This window comes from Haplochromis burtoni, unplaced genomic scaffold (assembly GCF_018398535.1).
Source record: "Haplochromis burtoni strain Fernald_Lab_line unplaced genomic scaffold, NCSU_Asbu1 Contig_42, whole genome shotgun sequence".
Classification (NCBI taxonomy): domain Eukaryota; kingdom Metazoa; phylum Chordata; class Actinopteri; order Cichliformes; family Cichlidae; genus Haplochromis; species Haplochromis burtoni.
Genome location: NW_024582403.1, coordinates 847,250 through 872,042, shown reverse-complemented (window position 1 = coordinate 872,042; position 24,793 = coordinate 847,250). Strand labels below are relative to the sequence as shown.

Genomic DNA, 24,793 nt, shown 5'->3' with positions numbered 1-24,793 from the left:
GCCCAACTACAAACGGGTGGACCTCCAGGTCAACGGAAAGCTGCGTGACCGTGACCGCTCATTATATCACAGCGGAGTGGTAGATACAAAGCCCTGTACTGCCCTATATTGCACCTTAATTTGTTTTTATATAATTGGGTGGAATGAGTCTTGAGTTGAATGTTTTTAATAGGCAAAAAATACTTAAGTTGTCTGTCTTTTTTTTTCTTTTTTGCTGATCCGAAAATTGATCAGATCCGTGACTTAAAACCGTGATCCGGTCCGAACCATTAGATTTTTGATTCGTTGCCCCACTAGTACCGTGTAAAATTATGTGCCACCTGGCAAGGAGAGCACTGTTTGTATCACTATTGTTGAAAATTTTAGTATTAATATCTTGGGGTTTTTCTTTCTGGCAACTCTACCCAGGACACACTGGAGAGAGTGTGTCTTTGTGAAAACTGGATGCAGTCCAGTAGATGAGGTTAAATCCATACTTGAAAGCTATTTAAACCATTGATCACATTCTTTAATCAAATTGTATTTCAAATTTTGTTTGAATCTGTCGTACTTTGCGTTAGGGCTGGGCCATGTTATACAGTTCACGGTAATACCGGTATAATGTTCGGCAACGATAAGAAAATGAAATATCGCGATAGAATGTGGGTAAAACGCGCATGCGCAGTGCCTTTGTTTTCATACGCACATGGCGGAAAAAGCATGGCGGTGACAGAGAATGACAAGGGCGAAAGCGGATCGTTGAGTGAAGCGCAGGAGCCCTGCGGAGTGATACGTACTGTGCTTCAACATAATATTACTGCATTTTGTGTGTATAACCTCTTAAGTTTTGTGGATATTATACATGGTTATGATCAGGATATGTTGGCCAATTTCCACTGGAAATGCCTTTTTACCATTTGCACTGTAAAATTTTTATATAGCTTGAATGCACATGAAAAACAGCTGCTTAAGTGAAAAAACATTTATGTTTGGGGTTTTTTTGGTTTTTTTGTTTTGTTTTTTGCACTAATAAAGTTGTGGAGTTGTAAAGTATTTTGTCTTGCGTCAATTATATCGTTATCGCAAATTTTCAAATGTATATCGTGATAAATATTTTTGGCCATATTGCGCTGCCCTACTTTGCATACATAATGTCCAATTTGTTTGCTGAGTGTTGTCAACATTATCAGTGCTTGTGCCAGCAGGTTAACGTCCACACACCTGTGCAGAAAGTGGTTGCACATTGCTCCGGTCAAATGGCTATGCTCCAGTTTACTTGGACACAACAAAATACAGGAGAGAACTGCAGATTTCCATCGCTGTCACTGGATGATCTTATTTAGATCTTGCCATCATAGAAGTAAGGAAGAATGCTCCCATCTGCTGGAGAACACTGCTAAGATTTGGCTGTGTAATATCATAGACCCAACAGTTACCTAACTTAGTAAAATTTGAATAATTACTTTAACAAGCATTTCTAGGCTGGACCTTTTGGTAAGCAGCATCTGTAGTCCGTCACAGACGACCATAATAGACCCAATGATCCATGTGTTCTGTTGTAAAAGGATTTATTAGTCCACTTTATGTCATGAGTGTTGCTATGCCTGTACTTCATCAGCCATCCTGCTTAGCTTTTTTTCCCAGATGTGTACATATGCAGTCCTAAGCTCTTGTACCTGGTAGAAGGACGCTTGAGTTTCACAGTGGAGTTCAAAGGCACAACAGATAGGTGTTTGTAGTTCTGCACTGTTTGTCTGGCAGCTTTGTTAGTTTAGCAAACTGATGTTGGCACACCCAGAGTTTCGGCAGTTATGTGGCATTCAGGCCTGTGAAAGACCGCCCATTCCTTCTGGCCCCGCCTACCTGCCTTATAGAACCATTAAATTATGTCAGACGCATAGCAATCAAAATATTGATCATTTTCAATAGAGCACATCATTGTTGGGCACGGTTATGAATGGTTTGTATTTCATGAGCAGCTGTGGCACTTACACAAAGAACTAGTTTCAGTTTGCTGACGTTCTTGAGAAATCACTAGAATTAAGTAAATATCTGTAGGTAGCACTTTCTACATAACTACCTCCTTGTTCCTTTTGGTATTTATGCACACATGTAATGCTTGTGCAGCTGCTTAAAAAGACAAGCTTTTTTTTGCATGTTTACACAGCAACAAATTTGCTGTAGACAAGTTCCTGACAAAGTCTTGGCCTAGGAAGAAGGAAGTGAAGTTGAAGACGAATCACAATTACTTGAGTGATTGTGAACTACGAAACCTCTGTCTAGTGAGAAATGCTGCTCTTCCAGTACAACAAGTGTTTTGATTAAATGGGAACCAAAATAGGCAGAATGATTAAATTGACATGCAAGTCCTTTAGAAGGAAAAGTATGCCAGGAATTTTCTCAAAACTGGAATAGAGATCCTGTGCTTGCTGCCCCTCTCCTTTTCTGTCTCTTTCTCATTCTTTCTCTCAGCGAAGATCTTGATGTGCTTTTACAGTCCACTTGTTTTATGCAGACACATTTCAACCCTACAAACGGAGGACGGGAGACTCGGGTTCCCTTTCCCCTTACCCATTCCTTCCAGTCAGCCTCTTATTTGGAAGGCATGTGAAAAATGACGGTCACTGGAACAGTTTTTGAAGTACACATGTAGCTGTAAATGTATTAGCAGTTGGTTAGAGGAATGGCCTGGCAGGTGTCTGGTATGTGGTGCCCACAAGTCTGTCTGCATTTTTAACTAGGGCATGGTGGGTTTATTTATTTTTCCTTTTTTTTTTTTTTTTTTTTAAAGTGTAAGGAAAATTAAGGTTGTTTCTTCTTCTTTCCTGTGGTTAATGAGATGTGACACACCAGAGGCAGAACATATGCATGCTTACATTGCTTTTTGTTTTTATTGTTAGTGGAAGCAAACAACTGGTTTCTGAGTTCTAGATGTGCAAAACTCCAGGTGCACTGCTGTCACTCATTGTGCAATGCTGCTATCTAAAACTACAGAGCCACTAACTAATGGTATTGAAATGTCAGTATCGGTTTGATTTGGACTGGAGCTAAAATCAGCTCTGGACTGGACACGAGCAGCATCATCATGAACTTCAGATAATTCCTTATTTATCTTGTACTCATCCTTGGTGCAGCGCCTCAGTTTATCCATTGTTTGAAATGAACCATTTTAGCTATGGCAACTCGGATACTGTAGTGACACCTTAAGTCAGCCGGCTAAAGTTGGGTAAATGGTATTTTATTGTGTAAATTCTGAATCAGCTCGTGTTTCAGTTAAACTTATACTTGTAGCAATGCATTCTCAAGATGTAAAAATGATTTGGTACATTTTATTTATTGCTGTCACAACTCAAGAATCAAGTTAATTAAGAAAGGATTAGCAGCCTTGTCTTCGGAGTATTTTATGTGCACCTGCAAAGGCAATGCACCTGTTCACTTTAGGATCTACTGTACTCTCCCTTTAACGGTCTACCTAACTGCATTCAATCAGAACAAGTTATAGGGAAACATCTGGATATTTCAGTTGGGAAGTTATATTGGTCAATATTAGCCATTTGTCACTCTTTTAGTATTGACATTTATGACTGTAGGGCTGCAACTAAAGATTATTTCGATCGTTTCAGTAACATTTATCTGTTTCCTGTGGGCAAACCTCCTGTTTTAGGCTCAATTCTGCCCACCTGTGAATATTGCCCTGTTTTCTCGTCCCACAGCAAATTACAGTAATTACCCAGGAAGTGTATGAATTTGAAAATATCAAATGTATTTTTAACATTGCTCAATAGGACCGTCAGAATAAAAAATGTAATGTATAAAAATATTAAGTAATATTGGGTAAGTGCTAGAATTGTTTTAAATGAGAAAATAATGTGCAAATAGGAAACTAAAAATGGCTTCTGTCCATAAGTTCAACTAAAGCTGAACTTTTTTTTTCTTTTTCTTTTTTTTCCCCCCCCAGTCCAAAATAAGTTTTATAGATGATTCAGTTCATGAATTCACGATTACAGTGAACATCCTCTGAAGTGAGGCTTGCTCTCATCTTTGAGATGATGCTCCTAGCTTCTGATAACCATGCTAAAGATGCTCACTGTCATGACTTTATCCATTTGAGAGGTGCAAGAGTCTCTTTTCAGGACAAACTCACTGATATGCCTACTAGTTAAACAGAACAAAACAGAATTGGAAACGATGTAGCATTCACTATATATTAGTCCCACCCAGATTAACTACCTAATATTAACTATTAGTTATTAATTAGCTACTTCTGTTTAATGTTTTACTGTCACATTTCAGCTAACGAAACTGAAATGGTGTTAGCTTAGCAAGCATCACCCTGAGACGTTTGACAGGTAAGCTAACATAAACATTACTGTACAAATGCAAACATTAACATTGCTGTTCAAACATTACCGTAGAAACACAAACATTACTATACTAACATAAACAAGATATCAATGCGACGCACAAACTCCCTAAAAGTGACCCATTGAGAATTGATGTCACAACAATAAAATTCTGCGTAATCATAGTCAACGTCATCGACTGTGTCGAAGAATTGTTGCAGCCCTAAATGACTCATACATGGAGATTTTTTTTTTCTTTAATTATTATTATTTATTTTTTTTAGAGTAAAGATGGGATAAACGTCCCTCAGTATATGAGGGATGTTGAATAGTTTGTTCACCAGTGAGTGCTCTGTGCAGCCATGATGTAAGAAACTCTCCTAGTTTGTCCAGATTAAAGCTTGGTGTATGGTTGAAATGTTGTGGGTGTTTTTGTCTTCGGTCACGTTAAATGAAGTGTGTCATGTGCTACCCAACTGAATTGTGTATCTGTTGCTCTGCTTTGCGCTGCCAAGTTCAACTTTGCAAGCACCGATGCACGAGTCAGCCAGTCGAATTTTGTTTTATTCATATTGCTCCAGCATGGCTGCTACCACATTATAAAAAATATCCTGGGAACAGTGTTGGTGTCTGTGCAGTTTAATCTCAAACTGAAGATGATCACTGAGTAATCTGTTTACAGTGTACAGGCATTAAGCTGGCTAATGCTAACTGTTAGTTGTGTTAAATGTAATGAATGAATGTTGTCAGTGTGATGATCGCACCAACAGTGATCCCCGACCACTGTCGAGCATTGAAGCAATATCTGTGTGAATCTTGCCTAAGAGGTATGGGGTAACAAAATATAAATTCTCAAGTAAATATGAGTACTTTTTGCTCTTGTATTTTAATGAATGGTGACCTTAACTAGACTGCCTTTTGATTCTACAGGAGGAAAAAGCCAAAACATGGCTGCACTGGTCATCAGGTTAGGTTCTTAAATTTCTTCAAGGTGAATACGGCCACTTGACAGTTACTCATTCAGTTCCTGTACAGTAACTACAGCCTCCAGCGTTTTAGTCTTTCCCAGCACTGAGCTTAAGTGGATATAGCTTCCTTTTTGATGTGCTCGGAGAAATTTTAAGGAATCATTTACTCTGCACGCACTTGGCACATCTTGTCTTTTTGACTAAATGCAGAGCTGTTAGTTAATGCAAGGTAAAGCCTTGCATTCAACTAAATAAGATGGATCAGTAGCTACTCCACCCCCCACCTCTCTCATGTTCCTTGTGAGTTAATGGTTATTTGGCTAAATGACTAATACCTTGGTTAGAGCATGTTGTTGGCAGAGTGAGATGGTTCTGCTTCAGTTAACGATCAAAAGTGAGTTACTGGGCTTTTCCACTCTGGTTTTGCTGTGTTGGGGGTTTCAAAATTGTTAAAGGTCACCAGTGCATTCATTTTTGCATACAAAACCTTTACTTTTGGACCTTATTAGAATATAGCAAGTCAAATTTTGCAGAAAGCAACAAAGGGCAACTTGCAAATACACAATCTTATAGTCTCTACACAGTTTTCCTGCTGAAGTCTACTTATCTGTTTAATAACTCAAATTCTAAGGATGCACTGCCTGTAAAAGGACAGATGTGGATCAAGTGTTTTTGTATTTTGTTTCACATTTTGTCATTTTAAAAAAACAACAACAACGAAGTCTTCATGAAAAAGTGGATGGGTAGGTCTTTCATAGGGCTGGGCCATATTATACTGTTCGCGGTAATACCGGTGTAATGTTGGGCAACGATAAGAAAATGAAATATAGCGATAGAATATGGGTAAAACGCGCATGCGCAGTGCCTTTGTTTTCATACGCACATGGCAGAAAAAGCATGGCAGAGAATGTCAGCAAGGAATTTTCATTGTTACATTTTTATATAACTTTAATACACATAAAAAAACAGCTGCTTATTTAAGTGAAAATACATTGGGTGTTTTTTTTTTTTTTTTTTTCACTAATAAAGTTGTGGAATTATATCGTTATCACAAATTTTCAAATGTATATCGTGATAAATATTTTTGGTCATCGCCCTGCTTTAGTCTTTCATGTCTTTATCACGTTATCTTTGGGCATTTGGCCAGTGTTAAATTGACAGATCAGTCACAGCCTTCAGTGAAATGGGTACAACCAAATTCTTTGGCCAGTTCAGTGTAATTATAATACAAAATTAAAATATTACAGCTCTACTCTGCCATTTCTATAGTATAGACTTTCAATAATTTGAACCCCACAAATTTAAAAAAAAAAAAAAAAAAAAAAAAGAGAGAGAGAGAGAGAAACAAACAAACTTGACATTCAGCAAGCTGTGGGCTGCTTATGGGGAAATGGATCAAGAAAAAATAAGTTAAAAACACTAGAAGTGAAGTAGTGTCTCAATGAAGTGAGTCTCGTCTGAATCCAATGTGACTTGACCTCAAATCGATGCGGTAGTTAAGTGTTACACTGTCTCTATACACTCTGTGTAGATGGGAAAGTGCCGTTTGAGAGAAATGTATATGGACAGAATTGGTAACGAGGGTGAGCTACGTTAATCCGCTACTTAAGTCTGACATTTTGACTGTGCTTGCTGGCAGAATTCCTTTTCTTTTCTACACTGTCCTCGTGTTTTGAGCCTTGGGCTGTGTGCATTGGTGTGTTATGTTCAGTAAGGCTACTCAACATTTTGGTCATTTTGTCACTGATCTCAGTCGCGCCCGTAACGTGCTGGTGCGTATGGTGCAGTAGCCCAGACATTAGCACGTGCCCTGCTAGCTCTCCCTCATATACTCTGTGCGAGAACCTAACCCAACGTGGCTCCAGCTATAATCCAACCGCACGATTGGTTTGGCACAATGCTACTATTGTCTTTTGGTTTTCATGGTGTCTGTTAAAATATGGATGGTGTGAGTTCTATTGACTCACACCGTCTCATTTCTAATGAAGTTATTTTGCACCAATTATCTTTTTCATTTCGTTGCCAAGCCCTAGCTGTAAGATTAGAAAAAATGTTTTAAAGTTGCATGTTTGACTGGGCTCTCTGAATACACACTGAAGCCTATCAGCTGCTGTTTTCAGCCGTGTATTTAGAGGTCCAGTGTAGGAGTTGCCATGGGAACTAGCATTACCCCTCAGGAGTAGCTCCAGTGAGTGTACAGTTGCTTGTCCGTGAGAAACGCTTCGGCTGGGTTTTCCAGTTAAGCGGGAGAACAGTAGGAACTGTTGAATTAAGCTGATCATGCCTGCAAGACATGCTTTTCTCCTCTGGCTGTTTGGGAAAGGCAAATACGCTGGAACACACACACACACACACACACACACACACACACACACACACACACACACCAAATTCATAGGATAGCTGCACCTTTTCTCAGCTGTTGCTTTTAAACTTACCGTATTGCTGAAGCCAAGGAGGTAAGAAAGAAAATGTGTACAGTACTGTCCCTCACAAACCACCAACACACTTCCCTTCTGTTCAACTCTTCAGTCAATAGGAGAGTGAACTCTCCAGGGCTGTCTTAACAATTGCTATTTATGTCCCTCTCTCAAAGACTTACTCTGTCTGAAGGGGAAACTCCAATGTTGCCTGACCTGTTTTCTGCAGTGAAAGATCCTCTCTGGTTAGAAGGCAGGCAGTGCTCAGGGCACTCCTTCGCTGTATGCGCGACTGTGCTCTTCATTCAGCGAGAGCAAAACTTGTCTCTCGGCATCCTTGGAAGGCATTTCAGCTACTATGTCTTGGGAATACGAGCTGTGCTTCAAAACGCAAAGTGCTTTCCATTATCTAATCAGCAACTACAGTTATGATTCAACATTGTAGCTGTAAATATCAATGTAGGCCTTTACACACAGCCTGCCTTCAGCCACTTGTGCTGAATGGTAGTGTAATTGTTAAGTTCTACTTTGACCCCATATTGAAATATTTTAACAGCTATCAAACTTTCTATTTGATCTTGTCATTTATGGCTTTAAGTTGAATGTTTTATTAAACTAACAATATTCCGGTACCGTGAAAATAAAGGTCACCTTACAGCCTGCTTTCTTGAGTTGTAGCTTTCCTTTACAGAAATCTGTAAATTAACTATAATGACGTAAGCTCAGAAATGTACAATTTATCTTATAGCTGAAGCCCTTTGGAATAGGAGGATAAAGACGGACCATGCAGTGTCGCGATTTGTGCACATCGTAACTGTAACAACATCTGGTTAAGCAGACTTGTGGACAAACCTGTAAAATTCTATAAGCTAAAGACTTGGTTAACACATGCTATCAGTTGCAGCTTTAGTTGAGATAAAGCAAAATGAGACTGAAAGGTAGAGACCTGATAGAGCGTGTGCAGCTAAAACTGCAGTGACTCAGACTTGAGTGCTGGGAGAAGTGAGATGGAGAGATGAGCGGTGGAGATCTCCATCAGGGTTGTAGAGGAAGAAAATGGATGGTGGAATGGGGGTGGAAGAGACGATTGCGCTGGAGAAAGCGCTGCATGGTAATACTGGAGGGTTAGTTTCGGTTAGGCTGCTAACTGCCTTGTCTTTTTAAATCGTACTCTTTGGGTTATGTCCGCAGCATACAAACCCTGATGCTTTCAGTCTGACTCCAAGCCCAGAGTGGTAGTTTGCTCACAGAATATGTCCATATAAAGATACAGAACCTGCTGTGGATGGTCTTGTGGGGAAGTTAGTGTGTGTGTGTGTGTGTGTGTGTGTGTGTGGTGTGTGTGTGTGAGAGAGGGGGATCTGTGGGGTTATGTGTAGTTCCTTCTCTGCATGTGCAAGCAGGTTTTCTTGTCTGTGACTTGGTCTTTTTGTGTGTTTATGCACATGTGCATATGCATGATGAGTGATACAAAATTGGAGAAGTGAACTCGCTGTACCCAGCTCTTTGTTGAGCTGAGGTGAGCCATGCAGCCCTCGTGTGGTCAGTCGGGCCTTTTCGGGAACCACTGCCAAAACAACCATTGCACTGCATTGTTACATTGCACATTTCTGGACTGGAGGGAAGAAGACAATAGCTTGACCATAATTAACCCCAGAAACATCTATGTAGTTTAAGCTTTGTTTTTTAGAGCTGGAGAGTTATTTACAGTGAGTTATATAATGCTCAAATATCTCACCAGAAATGCATACACCCTGAACTGGTGAAGCAGAGAAGGGCTTGACATTGAGGTCTGGATTATTGCCTGTGGACACGATGGTGCACATTTCTTCTTGACCTCATGCATCAATGCTAAGATGTAGGTGGACAGACGAGGCCAGCCTGTTGCAGAGACAGACCAATTTATTGCCACAGAAACGATGTTATATTAAAAAAGGCTACTTTTAAACTAGTTTCTGGAATGCTTGGTTGACCTGTTGAAAACTGATTTGTACCCACAAGTCTTTTATTTTACTTCTTGCTTAGTTTGCTCTCGGCAAAAATACATTTTCAGGCTACATTACTATAAAATGGCAAGTGCAGAAGTGTTACATGGATGGGTTACAAATCATGTGTTATGGTTGATATTTGTATTTATTTGAATGGTTGCTTCCTCTAGATTTCAATTTGTGTAAATTAACGACTATCTCATTTGAATGTCTTTTCTTTTTTTCTTCTTTTGTTAAATGTTTGCAAGAAAATAATAATGCTGCTGTAACTTTTTTGTTCCTAGAGCGCACACTGAAAGATACCTTTTACACCAGTTTGTCCATTCATAACAGTTGCTTTCAGCAGTTTGCTTACTGCTCCCATCTATTTTCCAGGTACTGGAGAAAGTGGAAAGAGCACTTTCATCAAGCAGATGAGAATAATCCATGGCTCAGGCTATACAGATGAAGACAAGAAGGGCTTCACCAAACTGGTCTACCAGAACATCTTCACCTCGATGCAGGCCATGATCCGTGCAACTGAGAACCTTAAGATCCCCTTCAAGTATGAACAGAACAAGGTGTGTATTATTAGGAGGCAGAAATGTATTGTTATAGCATTTGGATGGCATCGGTGCATCAAGTACTTGTACTGGCTAATTTGCTGGGAACATGTGTGGGAAGATCTTAGTGTACATCAAATATTGTGTATAACAGTTAATGTACCCATTAGTTTGTGAACACCTTTTGACGTTAAAGCCTCTATGTTAGCTTTATTCTTTATTTATATGTATTTTTTGAAATGGCATTTTATAGTATGTCATACCATGTCATCAATAATGTTAGCTAGCTTCATTAGCGAGCTGCATCCATAAACTGTGTGGCTGCATCACGCAGATACCTGCTAAGAAGTAATGACTAAGAAAATACTAGGTTTTCACTCAGGAAAACTGCAGCAGAGACTTCTTGGGTGGGGTTTTACCACACAGCAAGCCATATTATTTAGAAATGGACTGGTATTTTATATAGCACTTTTGTAGTCTTACTGACCAGTCAAAGGGCTTTTACACTGCAAGCCACAGTTAGTCATAGATTCCATCTCATATCCACGGCCAATTTAGAATAAACACTAAACCCAACATGCTCCGTCTAAGCTGCGCGTGCGCAATTGCGCACTGCTGGGACGGTCTCTGCGCACAAAGTCTGCGTTGCGCACAAATAAATAAATCGAACCTGAATTGAAATTAAAATAAATACATTAACAATTCTGTTTTGTAGTGTTAGTCAGTAAGTGGCTGGCTGCTCCAGTATGGGATTATAACGATGCCACCTTATCCCATAGTCCAGCCAATAATGCGATTCACATATACGGCTGATGTGGAGTGAAGCCACGTTAATGACAACGTGTACAACCACTGGAGATGTGAGCAGGACAGACGGAACAATTGACGGAAAAAGTGTGGACTTTATACCAGTTTTTAAATGGTGTTGATAGGCCACGTAAAACCAGTTATGATAAAAAATATATGCAATGTTTTTTTTTTGTTTTTTTTTCCTGATTACTATAGTTGTTCATATTTACTGCGGGAAGAAACGGTAAAAACTGTGTTTTCTAAGGAAAGCGCTGGAAAGCGCTCTCCACCTGTGAGTAAAAACATTTTAATAAACCATGTAACTTGGATGGATTCGATGCTGGCGTGACCACAGTGCACACGTCTGCTGTTGCTCACAGTGGTCCAAGGGACCGCTCAGGGAGTCTGTGTGTTCGCTCCAACACTTAAAAAATTAGAGGGAACATTGCCAAGATGTCTTTGGACTGTGGGAAGAAGCCAGGGCATGCAGAGGAAAGCCATACAGGCGCAGCGAGAACATGCAAATGCCACACAGAAGGCCAGCGAGACCATTTAAATCGGGAACCTTTTTGCTGTAAAGCAACATTGCTAACAATCCAAGAGCTAATTCCATCCTGCATTTATTTGGCAAATAATGGTGTTGAAATTGCTCCAGAACACACAAACGCCACGAAGTGGAGAGGCCCAGTTAAGTGTCTCAGATCAGCCTAGTGGACGGATCAGCTACAGTTATCTGTGTCTGCTTAATAGGCCATGCTGTAAGCCTTTATAAAAACCTAGATGGGTTTAAAAAATTCAACCTCTGTATAGTGATGAGAGGAGGAATGGGCTGAAACCAAAACGCTTTTTGTACCAGGCTCTAAACATGCTAATGTCATTCTTAAAGTTGAGCATTTTACCATGGAAGCCTATAGGGATGGACCTACTTATGGTGCCAGTCTTAGGTGGCCATTTAAAGAACTTCATGTTTTGGTGTTGTGTTGGCTTAAGAGTTTTCCAGAGGTGGAAAATAAATCCACAGTATTCTCCTGTCTGTTAACTCCACATGTGTTTAGGTACTTTAAATCATGAACTTTAATATGAAATAATTTTTAGAAATGCTGTGAAGCATTGCTTAAACGTCTTTTTGTATGTTTTTGTTTTGTTCTTCCAGAACAATGCCCTGGTGGTGCGTGATGTGGACGTAGAGAAGGTTGCATCGTTCGAGCAGCCGTACATTAGCGCGATAAAGATGCTGTGGGCTGACCCTGGCATCCAGGAAGCGTATGATCGCAGGAGAGAGTACCAGCTCTCTGACTCGACCAAGTAGTACGTCTGACATTTCATAATTTACTGAATGACTATTTGCTTTATGTTTAAGGGGTGTGTAAGAATGCATGTTAGAATTTATATTTTTGTTTTCTAAAAATGACACAAGTATTGGGGGGGCAGACGGACGACATCCATTCGGTTGAAGCAAGAGAACAGAATTCAGCAGATGGCATGAGGAGATCTTGGCAGGTTTATAAATGACGGTAGTAATATATAGAGCCAATTCCAACCTGCATTAATCTATTTGAGCCAAATGTGGCTCCTTTGAACAGTTGAAGATTGGGATGAAACTGAAGCTTTGCATGATGCATTTATAGTGTAAGTGTTTTGTTAAGAAACAAACTTGTTATCCCCTTTCAGGGTTTCCATATTTTATGTTTCGGACTCATCTTAATATGGATTCTATTCATTTTTACACATGAATCAACACAAATGGGCAAAACAAAAGGTTTTTTACACTTAATAAAACCGAAATGTCAATTTGCATGAATACTTGGAGCATTTGCTATGGCAGGGGTCTACCTGTGGCTACTTCATTTCATTGGATAATTGTAAAATGCAAACTCCTAATTATAAATAGTCTCAAGTTTTAAAGAACTGTGTGTAGACCTGTAAGAAATGATTGTCAGAGTACAGTTCTGGACAATGAAAATCAAGAAAATTGTAAATGTCAAAGAGCAAAGTAACCTTTGGAAACCAGTCACTTAGTTGAGCCACTCGTTCAAGCTGAAGAGTCTGGGACAAAGAACTATCTTTACTAGCTTCTTTGTACATGTACAACCATCACTTTAGTGTTTTACCACGCAGGCCTTTATGGTACAACGGCCAGATCAAAGCTACTCATCTTTAGAAAGATGCTGGACTGTAGGAACTGAAACTTGTGGACACAAATGGGGTCATAAGGACGTGGGTTCAGACCTGCAGCTAAGTGCTTAAAAGGATGAAAACATCTTCTAAAATGCGCGCTAAGCTTGGACAATCTAAGTGAGAGATCTGTACTGGAACAAAGGGGAAATGTATTTTTTTTTTTTTTTTTTTTAATTAAATGGCAAGGTTAAATTTACTGCATTTATATCGTGTTACATTCATGTGCACATCTACCCAGCACTTTAAGTGCTTTAGTGCGTGAATGTGCATAACAACGTATGCATTGGTCCCAGGTGGAGTTCAGCATGCTGGATGCTTCGCTCTGCACCTCAGAAAAACAAGAACAAAAGAATTATTGAATCCATTTTAAAATGAGTTGAGCAACTTGACAATGAAAGCACTGTTCATGTGCATGTGGTCTTTTACTTGACAGTTGTCTCTGTGCATACATGTGCATCTGTTATGTTCCCTCCCCCTTCGCAGCTACCTTAACTATTTAGAACGAATATCGACACCAGGGTATGTACCCACTCAGCAAGATGTGCTGCGGGTCCGAGTGCCCACCACCGGCATCATTGAGTACCCATTTAACCTGGAGAATATTATATTCAGGTACTGGTGTCTAGTGCTCCTGCTGGTGTTACTGGTTGGCTAGCTGCAGAAAAGTTGGTCAGCCAGTTGGAAACCGTCGATGCCGCTATCGCAGTCTACACTGTGTTGCACAGCAAGGCTCAGCACATTCCTGATGGTACACTCTCAAAGACTAGTCTTGAGTTTAAGCCTTAAGCTACAAGACTTTACACACATTCGTTTTTAATTTAACTTTAGAGGATACCGCTTATCTTTTTAGAAACCTACAAGCCTTCACTTTGAGCTCTTTGACAGTGCGAAAAAGTTAAAACTGAGAATTATGTCTTTTAGAGCTGCCATCAAGGATATAGCTCAATTTCATTTGGAGGGGCGCTAGTGTGAAATGTCCCCCATCCACTCCTAACCCTCAGAAATCTTTGGTTGCATCTGGACTGATGCACTTGCTTTTGGATGGGATATGCTTTATCTGCTGTATGCTTCACTTTCTTTCCTCCCTCTGTCTTTTGTTGTCCTTCTTGTCTCTAGCTATCTAAGTGATCTGGATCGTATTGCTGACCCGTCCTATCTACCAACCCAACAGGATGTGCTTAGGGTTCGAATCCCAACCACTGGGATCATAGAATACCCTTTCGACTTGCAAAGCATCATTTTCAGGTAGAAGACGACATACATTATCTTGACACAGATTTTAAAGGGATTGGGTATACACAATTTGGGTTAAAGTGTTTTGTCTCTATTTGTAAGTTGGCGCTCAAAGTTGGATTATAACCATGATCTATCCTACGGTGCATTATCCTGATATCATTATCAATTAATAAGTCAACAGAAACTTGATCTGCTAGTATATCTACAGCTGATGATCTAAAGATTTAGTCGTTATGGTAAAGTTTATTTTGCAACATTTAATATTAAATCAAAAACTGTACGCTTTCTATCATATCATTAGCAATCCGAGTCTAATTTCATACTATGCATGTGTGGAAATGTGTGATCAGAACCAACTGCACCACCTGCAGCTGACTGATCTGCTTCAGGGTGCAGTTTCTGGTGCATGTCAAGGATAATCGCAGATAATTTGAGCTTCATCTAAACAGCTTTCTCTCCACGACTCTCCGTGACCTCTCGCTCATTGTAAATGTGAAAGTATTCAGTGCGGGATTTCCATCTGCAGTCTAAAGTAAAGGATCACAAGAAGATGCCATCGAACGGGACTGATTCTAAATCGTTGTTTCTATCACTTGCTGTATGTGCTCCATCGTTTCATTACTTCCTTGAGAAATCCTCATGCACTGAAAGACCAGTGCTGAAGATCCTCGTTCAGTTAACAGTCACATTCTCTAACCTCCATGACAAGCATTTTACATTTACTGCAGCTTCTTTACAGTAAAAGGCACGCAATCTCAAATCGAATATTTTAAACACAAAGCAACAACAATAAAAAGTTGTTTGTATGCAGTTTAAAATTGTGATTTCTGGATTGTGTGCATACAATAACTTTGCATAGGTTATTAATGCTTTTTATTTAGATAAGACTTCAGAGTGGAGATGGAAAGGAAATGGGAGACGGGCATGTAGCAAATTGGCTGGCTGGTAGTGGAACTGGGTACTTGGTTGTTGAGAGCATTTAAGCCTATGTAATATGTACCCTAACCAAATGAAGTATAATTTGTAATAAAAATGGCTCGAGATAAATGAGTCACAGGGGAAAAAATGCTGACAAATGACATTTCTCTAGCTCTGTTTTTTAAACGTCTCAGGCTCCAAGGCTGTATTTTTACATCTTAGTCCTCCTCAGTTTCTCTGTAGTCCTGACGTGGAACCTGGAAAACAGGACATAAAAACTAAATGTCTTAGGACCTGCCACCAATACGTACAAGCGCTTCCCTTCCTCCTCCTGTTAAAAACGGATGAGCAGATTGATGGACCCAGGAAATGCAAGTGATTACAGAAGAGTGCAAATCGATAGGAAGCCATCATGTCAGCCCCCTCCTACGCTTGGCAAGGCTAGAAATAACTCTGCTTGCAATGAGGCTGTGTTGAAGAGGTTCCCAGCAGCCCTGCTGCAGATAGCCAATAGGCTCTACTCTGCTTGGCTGTGCTGATGATGGTGAATCACTGCATGTTCTCAGTGACATCAGGTTTTTTGCTGAGACTGAAGAAGCATATTAAAAAATATATATATGCATGTGAAGAGGCAATAAATGTCAGGTTTTAATGGAAGAAGAGTGCAATTGCTAATTTGGTGATTTCTGCAGTGGAGCATGCAGCGCACTTGATGCAAGACAAGTTCCTCAGCTCAGTTTGTTGTAAACGTGATTATATTCTTCACACCTGAGTGTGCGGAGGTCTGCTTTTGTCCAAGTGATGAATTCTCTCATCAGTGGGTGAATAGGAGGCTCACTGAAGACGCAGCGTGCCCCTCAACGTTACACAACAATGCAACAGTTATGTCACCAGGTGGACTCTAAGCTGACTTGCTGCTTGGGAGGACTAACTACTCATCCATAGTGCTCACATGTGCATCTGTAAGCAATAATCGCACGTAGGACTCCAAGGATACTTGCAGCTGACAGGGGTGCTGCTGCAACAAGGAGTGCTTTCATGATGGACCTCTCCATGAGGCCCGTTTCTTTTCTTTTTTTTTTTTCATCATAATTGGCTTTTGAAGTAATATCCAGCATAGGAGAGCTTATGGAACTAAGTAGGTCACTCATCCTTGCTAGAGGAAAACAAAGGAGGTCATTTAATATAAAGGAGTTTTATTTTAGGCTTGCTTTTGGAGGGCCCCATTTATCAATGCCGTCATTTCTTCTGGCAGACTTGCTCAGTTCACCTTTGTCTCATCAAACTTTCACTGTGTCATATGTTATTTAAATGGAGCTGAGACTTAACTTTCTGGCCCACTTTCATTCTTACAGTTCCGATCAAAAGTTTGGACACACAAGAATGGGTGGGTGTGTCCAAACTTTTGACCGGCACTGTATCGAGCACCAAAGGTTCTACGGTGTTTCTACATTTTCATTTTTCTTGATTTTTATTTATTTATTTTTTGGAAGAGCCCAGAGCCAAACAGAAGTGCATTTTAATCCATGATCCAGATCTCCTGACCTTAGATTTAAAGCCAACACGATGAGCCTTAAAGAAATTTCCTCCATCTTCTTACTTTTTCCCCTTCCTGATTATTTAAAATAATTATTTCCTAATTCTGCATTCTTGTTCCTCCCCACTCTCTGTGCTCCTCTTATATGCCTTCACATTTAGCACCTTATTGGCAGCACAACTTTAGTTATACTGCATGGATTCTATTGCATTGCGCTTTTCAGAGGAAGATGGTGTTGTTTGTATGTGTGCATAAACTTCCCTATGCTTCTTTTGGTTCACCTTGGAACATTTCCCCTGTCATTAGACAGTGCAAATTCATTTCTTTTTATATTGGGTTGCTTGGCTTGAAATGCATTACTACAATTTTTATTTTGAAATAGGCTTCCATTGTAACCACCTGACCACAGCGTCCTTGAAATCTATTGACTGGCCACTGAAAATGACAAATTAAGAATCCTCTTTGCACAGATCCATTTTCTGAAATGTATTTCTGTCCTGACGTGCTTCAGATCCGTGTCTTGTTCCTGGCTGAATCACTTCAGGATTAAATATTAATATTTAATTTATTTGTAACGCATGTGCTGAACACGTTTTCAGGACATGCGTACCCCTGGCGTTCTGTGGTTCAGGTCTTATTTGATTTAAAGTAGCTCAAAGATTTAACGAATGTTAAAGTGGATGCTGAGTATAATATTTAGTGAGTTAGAAAACTATACCCAGTAAAGACTCGCAGCTAATTAAAATTTTTCTTTCCCCTCTGCCCTTCATCCCATCATGTTCCAATCAGGATGGTGGATGTTGGGGGTCAGAGGTCGGAGAGGAGGAAGTGGATCCACTGCTTTGAGAACGTCACCTCCATCATGTTTTTGGTTGCTCTCAGCGAATATGACCAGGTCCTGGTGGAGTCGGACAATGAGGTGAGACAGACTTGTAATTTCACACAACATTTTGATGCTGTGCTCTTAATAAACTGTAAAGTTCGTTTTGATATCAAGATATTTCCAGAATTTTGCAATTGTGAGCAAGCTCGGGTTTGTGTGCTTAAATTATTAGGGTGCTTGAATAGTAAGCAGAGCTTATAGTCTTACTTTAAAGTCCACTGAGGTGCCAGTGATGCGAATTTCATCATCAGAAGTTAGTGCGAGAGTTCATGTGGACATCACGTGCCTGTCCATTTTTGTCCCCGCACACACTCGTCCAGAGAAATTATTAGTTATTATTTAATTAAATAAACATGCTCCCTAGGCAGTGTGCCTCAAGCGTATACATAAGGCTGCTTTTATGCTTACCCCCGTCGAAAACACGGAGTTGCGCATGCTGAAAATTGCAATTTCTCTTTCTAACCTGCGGCGTTACGCTGCGGCCGCAGCTGGGTTGAAGCCACCATCCGCCATTCTAATGATATTGGTAGACAAGCTCAAAGTCACAGAGTAGACAGAGGGAGATGTTACAAAAATGAGACTTTGTGAGGTTCCAGTTTTGACTTCTTCCAATATCATGTGGCGGTTATTGTCCGAGTAGTGAAACCTGTTGTTCAGGAGAACATTGGAGCCACCTGTGGCTTAATAGCAGGCATAAATAGAACTGACTGTGTGATGTTGTGACTGTGCATGAAGTGACAAATACTGAGGGTATACTGGCACCTTAAGTATAACAAGAATGACTTTTTAGCCATCGGGTCTCCAGCTGTGCGTGTCCACGATGGAGTGCAAGTGCATTTATTTAGATTTTTGCAGCTCACAGCTGTAGGTTTAACTTTTTTGTTTACTCCTGCTGCACTCATCAACTGCTTTCCAGTAAAACACCTCTGCAGCTGTACTATGCAGTGCCAGTTAGCTTGTTTTAACAGCAATAGTTGAGCAGTAACAATGCAAATGAACAATTATTCAATGACTCCTTTTGAATTGGAGAAAGTTTAGTAGGTAGTGGCTCCATCGTGTTGTGGTTAATACATTTACCTAATGTGCAAAGCTTCAGGAAGGGCATCTTTTGTTTAAAAGAAGAAAAACTATCAAATCAAACATCTTCTGTGACACCATATGAACATGGGAGCAACCAAAGAAGCTTTCGAGAGAGCACTAAGCAGGTCATCAGACTAACGTCGTATGTCCGCATGAATGAGACACAATTTATCAAATCTCTCACAACAAACTGGACGCAGGTCTTCTGTTTATTTCAGGGATATTTTGCCCGTGTCGTCAGCTTTGGTTTCTGACTGTTCAGATAGAATTATCGCTAATAAAGCTAATGTGATCAGCCTCTGTGTGCCCTCTGCTCCTCTCTGACAACAAACCCTTTCTCTGACCTGGTCATATGATAAACCAAACCCAGCTGCCAGCTGTGACTCTGTACATCAGTACAGCAGCTGCTGCAAGTTAAGTATCGCAGGGTCCAGTCGTCTGGCTGCTCTGTTACCAGTTTAACTGCACACACGTATGGTGCCAGCTCGGGCACCTCACTGGACAGACGGATCTGGTTTAATTTTTACACAGTCATTTTTCCCCCCTTTAATGTTCAGACTCTAAGAGGTAATAGCAAACACCAGACAATCATGATGCTATTGTTAAACTCGTTTAATGAAAGGTTACCAGCTAAGACAAAGCTTAGCAGACTTCAGTGTGCAGAGATTATCCTGCTGTGATGACAAGCTCAAGACTGAGACTTTGACCCTTGTGGACCAGTTCAAGCCTGACGGGAGTTTTCTTTGCCTTTGATTTCATCAAGTCTGTCCAGGATTGTCTCGTGTCTCGCCATGATGTAATGAATGACCCCGTATGAGTAACGCTGGCAAGGATTTTTAAATTTAAAGTTTTTTTTGTTTGTTTTTTTTTTAATCTGAGAGAGGCAGACTATGTTTAATTTTTTCTAAAGTGTGTGTGTGTGTGTGTGTCCGTGTGTGTGTCCACCAGTATTACCAATTTGAAAGGATCTTGAGAAAGTGTGGAGAACGTTATGCTGCCTGTAACATTGATCAGCATGGCTGGTTTAGTGGTGGGAGATGATCTGGGGAGGCACATCCATAGAGGGGTGTACACACCTCTGCAGTCTAGTCAACTGCACCCCGACTGCCATTAGGTATCAGCATGAAATCTTTGGACCTACTGTCAGATCCTACGCTGGTGAAGTGGCTCCTGGGTTCCTCCTGGTGCACGACAGTAGCTGGCCCTGTGTGGAGAGACTAAGCAGGCAGTTCCTGGAAGATGAAGGATTTGATACCGCTGGCCTGCCCCCACACTCGCCTGCTTTGAATCCAACAGAACGCCTCTGGGACATTGTGTTTCGATCTGTCTGACTCTGTCAAGTCGCCACGATGTTGTCAGGCATGCATACAAGAATGTGAGGGCCATACAAACTGCTGAGTACCGTTTTTGAGTTGATGCGTCAGGCTAGTGCATTTTACCAAAATTTCATTGCAGCATTTTTACTCCTTAGGTTTGAAAGACTGATGTAGGGTATTGTTGTCACCTGGTTGGCTGGACAGCGCGGACGCTGAATTTTGAGCACAAGAACTCAACCAAATTGATGTAGGATTTCCAAGTTGATACCATGAGTACATCTGCTAAACTCAAAACAAGTTCAAATATTGGTGAAGGTCAGAGGTCACCGTAAATATTCTGTCTCTAGCTCTAAAGATGAGACCTGTTTTTCAATTGAAATAAGTGTATCTACTAAAAATCTCAGATTACAAAGCCACTGTTGCCAAAAACACTTGCAAGTTACACTGTCATCGTTACTGACCTGTATTAGAAAGAAACAGAAATGCCATATAATTGCAGGTTTTGGATAAATGGTCTGCTTTACAATTTGGTTGCTTTCAGTGTCGAGTGAATCTGAAAGTGAAGCGTTCTGAACACATCGCTGTCTTTAACGTCCTTGTTTCGTTGTTAGAACCGCATGGAGGAGAGTAAAGCTCTGTTCAGGACCATCATCACATATCCCTGGTTCCAGAACTCCTCTGTGATCCTGTTCCTTAACAAGAAGGACCTGCTGGAAGAGAAGATCATGTATTCTCACCTGGTTGATTACTTCCCAGAGTTTGATGGTAAGGAGTTGACTTGTAAACAAGAGTGTTTCAAAGAGTGAAGGATGTGATGTGCACGCTTGAGGTTTTTTTACTTTATATAGGAACCTTGCTTTTGCAGTTGTTGTTTTTTTATTGTAGACTGACACCTTATGGCCATGATGCTGTACTACAATACAAACTAATATATTCCTGTAAAATGTCACATCGCTCTCTTATTGAGCAACCTGTCACCCAAGTGTCTTTTATTTTTGTTTTAGTGAATCCTTTCCTCCTCGCTCATTCATAGCGAATACATTTAACTACACCACTCTGTCCTCCTCCCAGGTCCTCAGCGGGACGCGCAGGCAGGTCGGGAGTTCATCTTGAAGATGTTTGTGGACTTGAACCCAGATAGTGACAAGATAATCTACTCCCATTTCACGTGCGCCACCGACACGGAGAACATCCGTTTCGTCTTTGCGGCCGTCAAAGACACCATCCTGCAGCTCAATCTCAAAGAATACAACCTGGTGTGAAGGAAAATTGGAAAGACAGATGGTTAGAGTGCAAGCAAGACACCCACAGCCCCCACACTCAATGCAGTGTCCACATCTGCATGAAATGCACTCGTAAAGAGATGAGCATTGCTTTGTGCTTTTACCAGACCAACACTATCCATATTCTGCCCTATCTCTTCACTCAGACCCTTGGTTGCTGTTTTGCCCAGTTTTAAGGACTCTGTTTTGTTTGGTTTTATTAACTGCTTGTCTTGCACAATCACACATGAAACACATTCAGATATAACACTCCCTCCATTTGTCACCTCTTGGGAGGTTGTTCTCTACTCCGGCGCTCCTCGTTCGGCCCTTGCCGTGGCTCACGTTTTTCTTTCTCTACACTACAGTCTCACTTGCGCTCGTGTGTCAGAGGTGGGTAGAGGACCATCTCCCGGTAGACTAAGCTTTTACGGACAAAGGGCTCTCTCCCATAGTTATTTAACCCATGCATGCTATACACTACAGCCTGAGGGCTTGAGGCCAGGTGGCACACACTGGACTCTGCTCATCTGCAGAGGGTAACGAATTAATCAGACAGTGCTGGGGTGCAGAGAGGTACTTGGTTCTCCTGGGTCTTGAATTGTCCATGATGTGTTCTTTTAACTCTTTCTGGGGGGTTACGTGCCCTAAATGAGAGCATAGAAGCTCTGTTGAATGTAAATAAAGTTTTCATGCTGCTCACACAGAGTGAGGGCTACACAGAGATGACTCATGTTCTCTTTTGACTTTCAATATTTTCATCTATATTAACGTCATTAATTCTTCTGTTGTTCGCTAATTAAACCGATCGACGGCGACTACTCAAAGGAACCCTTTCAGGAGTGGTCAGGTTCTGTTTATTATTCAGTGCCCCTGATTTTATACTGAGACAACACTACCAGTATTTTACGTACTGTACACCAGCTCCCCTGTAATTCTCTATCACTTTGCCAAATTAAAACCACCTACATTTTTCTGTAAATACAGTAACATTGCCAGTATCGTTTTAATCCCTTAACCAGTTCAGATACTAAGAAACATATTTGGGAGCTGGTTTTTGCCAAAAACTAAGTGAAGGTTTTCTCCCGAGTTGGATCGTTCCAGATGTTTAACAGCGTAACACCTCACTTTGTGTGGCATTTCTTTATGTTGTCTCAATCACACGTGTAACAGTACTGTGAGTTTTATTTGTGTGAGGATAACTTTCTTGTGCACAATGTGTGAATGATGGCATCGGATTAAACTGGTGCAGCAGTCATGTTTTGGATGAAATAAAGCTTTTGCGCTGCCAGTTTGCTTCAGTCACAACTTTGGTTATGATCATGCAAATGGCTTTTTCCTCTCCTGTAATCGCCTTCATTTTTGCCATTATAATCAGCCAACATTTGATTAAACTGTCACAATCATAAATTCTTTTTTTTTTTTTTTGTATGTCTAATTTATCAATTGGATCTATTTGTTATTGATATAGTAAATGAGACGTTGTCCCTAGTTTCAGCTCAAGTTTTGTTTTTTCAACATCAAAGTTGGGAGTAGATTTTATACTGCTGTAAAATATCAAACTATTTTATGGACAAGTGTTCTGTTTCTAATGATACTTCATATATTTAGTTGTTGCAGTTCTGTTTTTGAAGTGCTTGACATAGGAAAAAGGAAAAAAAAAAAAAGGTTTCTGTGTCAGGTTTGTGCTTTATGCAAATAGGAAAATGAAAAACAGACAAAAAATTACTTGGTGGTTAAATATTTACTGTTCAGAGATGCTTGTACTTTTTGTAATCTTTAAGGATATGCGTTTGCTCTTGGTACCAATCTCATATTGTGCGTCTTGCCCGATAGTAGTTTAAATATTCCATTAAGCCGAGAGTTGATATGTGGCTTTTTTGTTTTTGTCTTCACTATGTAATTCAGGTAATTTTTCATGACTTTCTCATCACAAGGGCTACTCTTAGCAGCTTTGGTAGAAATGAAAGGAATCTGAATGGTGTAGAGCAAAAGGCGCAATTAATTAGCCTCGGGAGGGTGCCTGAATCAGGAGCGTGTTGACATCCTTTTGAGAGCAGCAGTCCACAGAAGCCTGATAGACGGCTGGTGGCCGTTTAGGTACCCCCCGCCCTCCCCCCGTTTAGTTTTTTGTTTTATTTTACCTTCAAGAGAATAACTAAAGGAAGTTGGGTTTCTTAAGTTGCAATAGGATGTTTTTAGTGTCTTTTCTATTCGACCTTATCACCCAGGTGATCCCATTATGAATTATGTGCTGAAATCAGCGATGCAAAGTTTTCCTCTGTGCTTTTACATATTTGCCTCTTCATTGGTAGTGTTTTCATGCTTGACTTTGACACTGGCTGCATGGGGACGGGAGGGGGAGAGAGAATGCTGGGATATTTTGACCTTAAGTGCACATTGAACGAGGCGGCAGGGTCAGATTAAACTTACCCTGCTGGACTGTAATCTTTACTTTGTTTTAGATGGTAAATGGTTAATCTTTGGTGCTTCACGAAACATTTCAAAGCCTTTATTTTTGACCCACTTGCCCATGTGATGCTGACTGACTGAAGCTGGCCTTTTGGATGCCACAGAAAGGCACGTTCAGGAAACGCTGTTCCCGTGAGCCGTGGCTTGCAACCTTGAGAAAATACTGTCCTGCAGACGGTAAAAACACAAAACAAAGGTTGCGTTCAGCCTCTGGTGTCAGCACGGTGGCGTCTGTTTCCACTCGCTGACGACGTGGATTTTTACGCTAACAGTCCCATGGTTACACTACCAATGACCAGAGCCGTCAGAAAAGCCGGTTCGGTTATTTTTAATAATCCTTTTCTTTTATATCTACTTTGCTTCATTCTACACACAATGCATTTTAACAAAGACTCACATGACAATCCAGTACAAAATGGTGTGCCAAGCAAATTCTGTGTTAAGCAAAGGCTTCAAAAACCTGTTTATAACTTGACCCAGGCCTGTGCAGTGAAAGTTATTGCAGCATTTAATTGAGTCTTACTTGTGGTTTTAGTTTGCAAATGAAGCTTGCATGTTGAGCCTCATTTCTTTCTTCTTTTTTTTCTTTTTAAATTGTATTTATTGAAAAACTTGCCAAATGAAGGTACTGAAATGGCCATTGTGTTTTTGGTGGTTGAATATGCTGCGTGTTTACATCTGCCATTCTGCGCGCTCTCTTATCTCCTTTATTTGATTGGACTGTCTATTGTTTCCCTGGGTCAAAGGCACTGAAAATACACCGCTGCAATGGGCCTGCGTTCATGCAACTTGTCCATTCAAGCACGCTCGTTGGTACTCTGAGGGGGGTGGGGGTGTGTGTGTGTGTGTGTGTGTGTGTGTGTGTGTGTGTGTGTGTGTGTG

At 40.6% G+C, this 24,793-nt stretch overlaps 1 protein-coding gene across 3 annotated transcripts in view; it reads left to right on the top strand.

Moving 5' to 3' along the window:
• Window positions 1–22,867, top strand: part of LOC102308979 (guanine nucleotide-binding protein G(q) subunit alpha) — a 31,584-nt gene extending 8,717 nt beyond the window's left edge. For 2 of the 3 annotated variants that reach the window (XM_005920810.3, XM_042220064.1), the window contains 6 exons: window positions 10,074–10,258; window positions 12,183–12,337; window positions 14,324–14,452; window positions 17,688–17,817; window positions 20,789–20,942; window positions 21,249–22,867. In XM_005920810.3, the coding sequence (XP_005920872.1) occupies window positions 10,074–10,258; window positions 12,183–12,337; window positions 14,324–14,452; window positions 17,688–17,817; window positions 20,789–20,942; window positions 21,249–21,439 (944 nt within the window). In that variant the 3' untranslated portion in view covers window positions 21,440–22,867. Of the gene's footprint in view, window positions 1–10,073; window positions 10,259–12,182; window positions 12,338–13,690; window positions 13,820–14,323; window positions 14,453–17,687; window positions 17,818–20,788; window positions 20,943–21,248 lie in introns of all 3 variants that reach the window. The other variant, XM_042220065.1, reaches the window with a different exon arrangement.
• The last annotated feature ends 1,926 nt before the right edge of the window (window positions 22,868–24,793 follow it).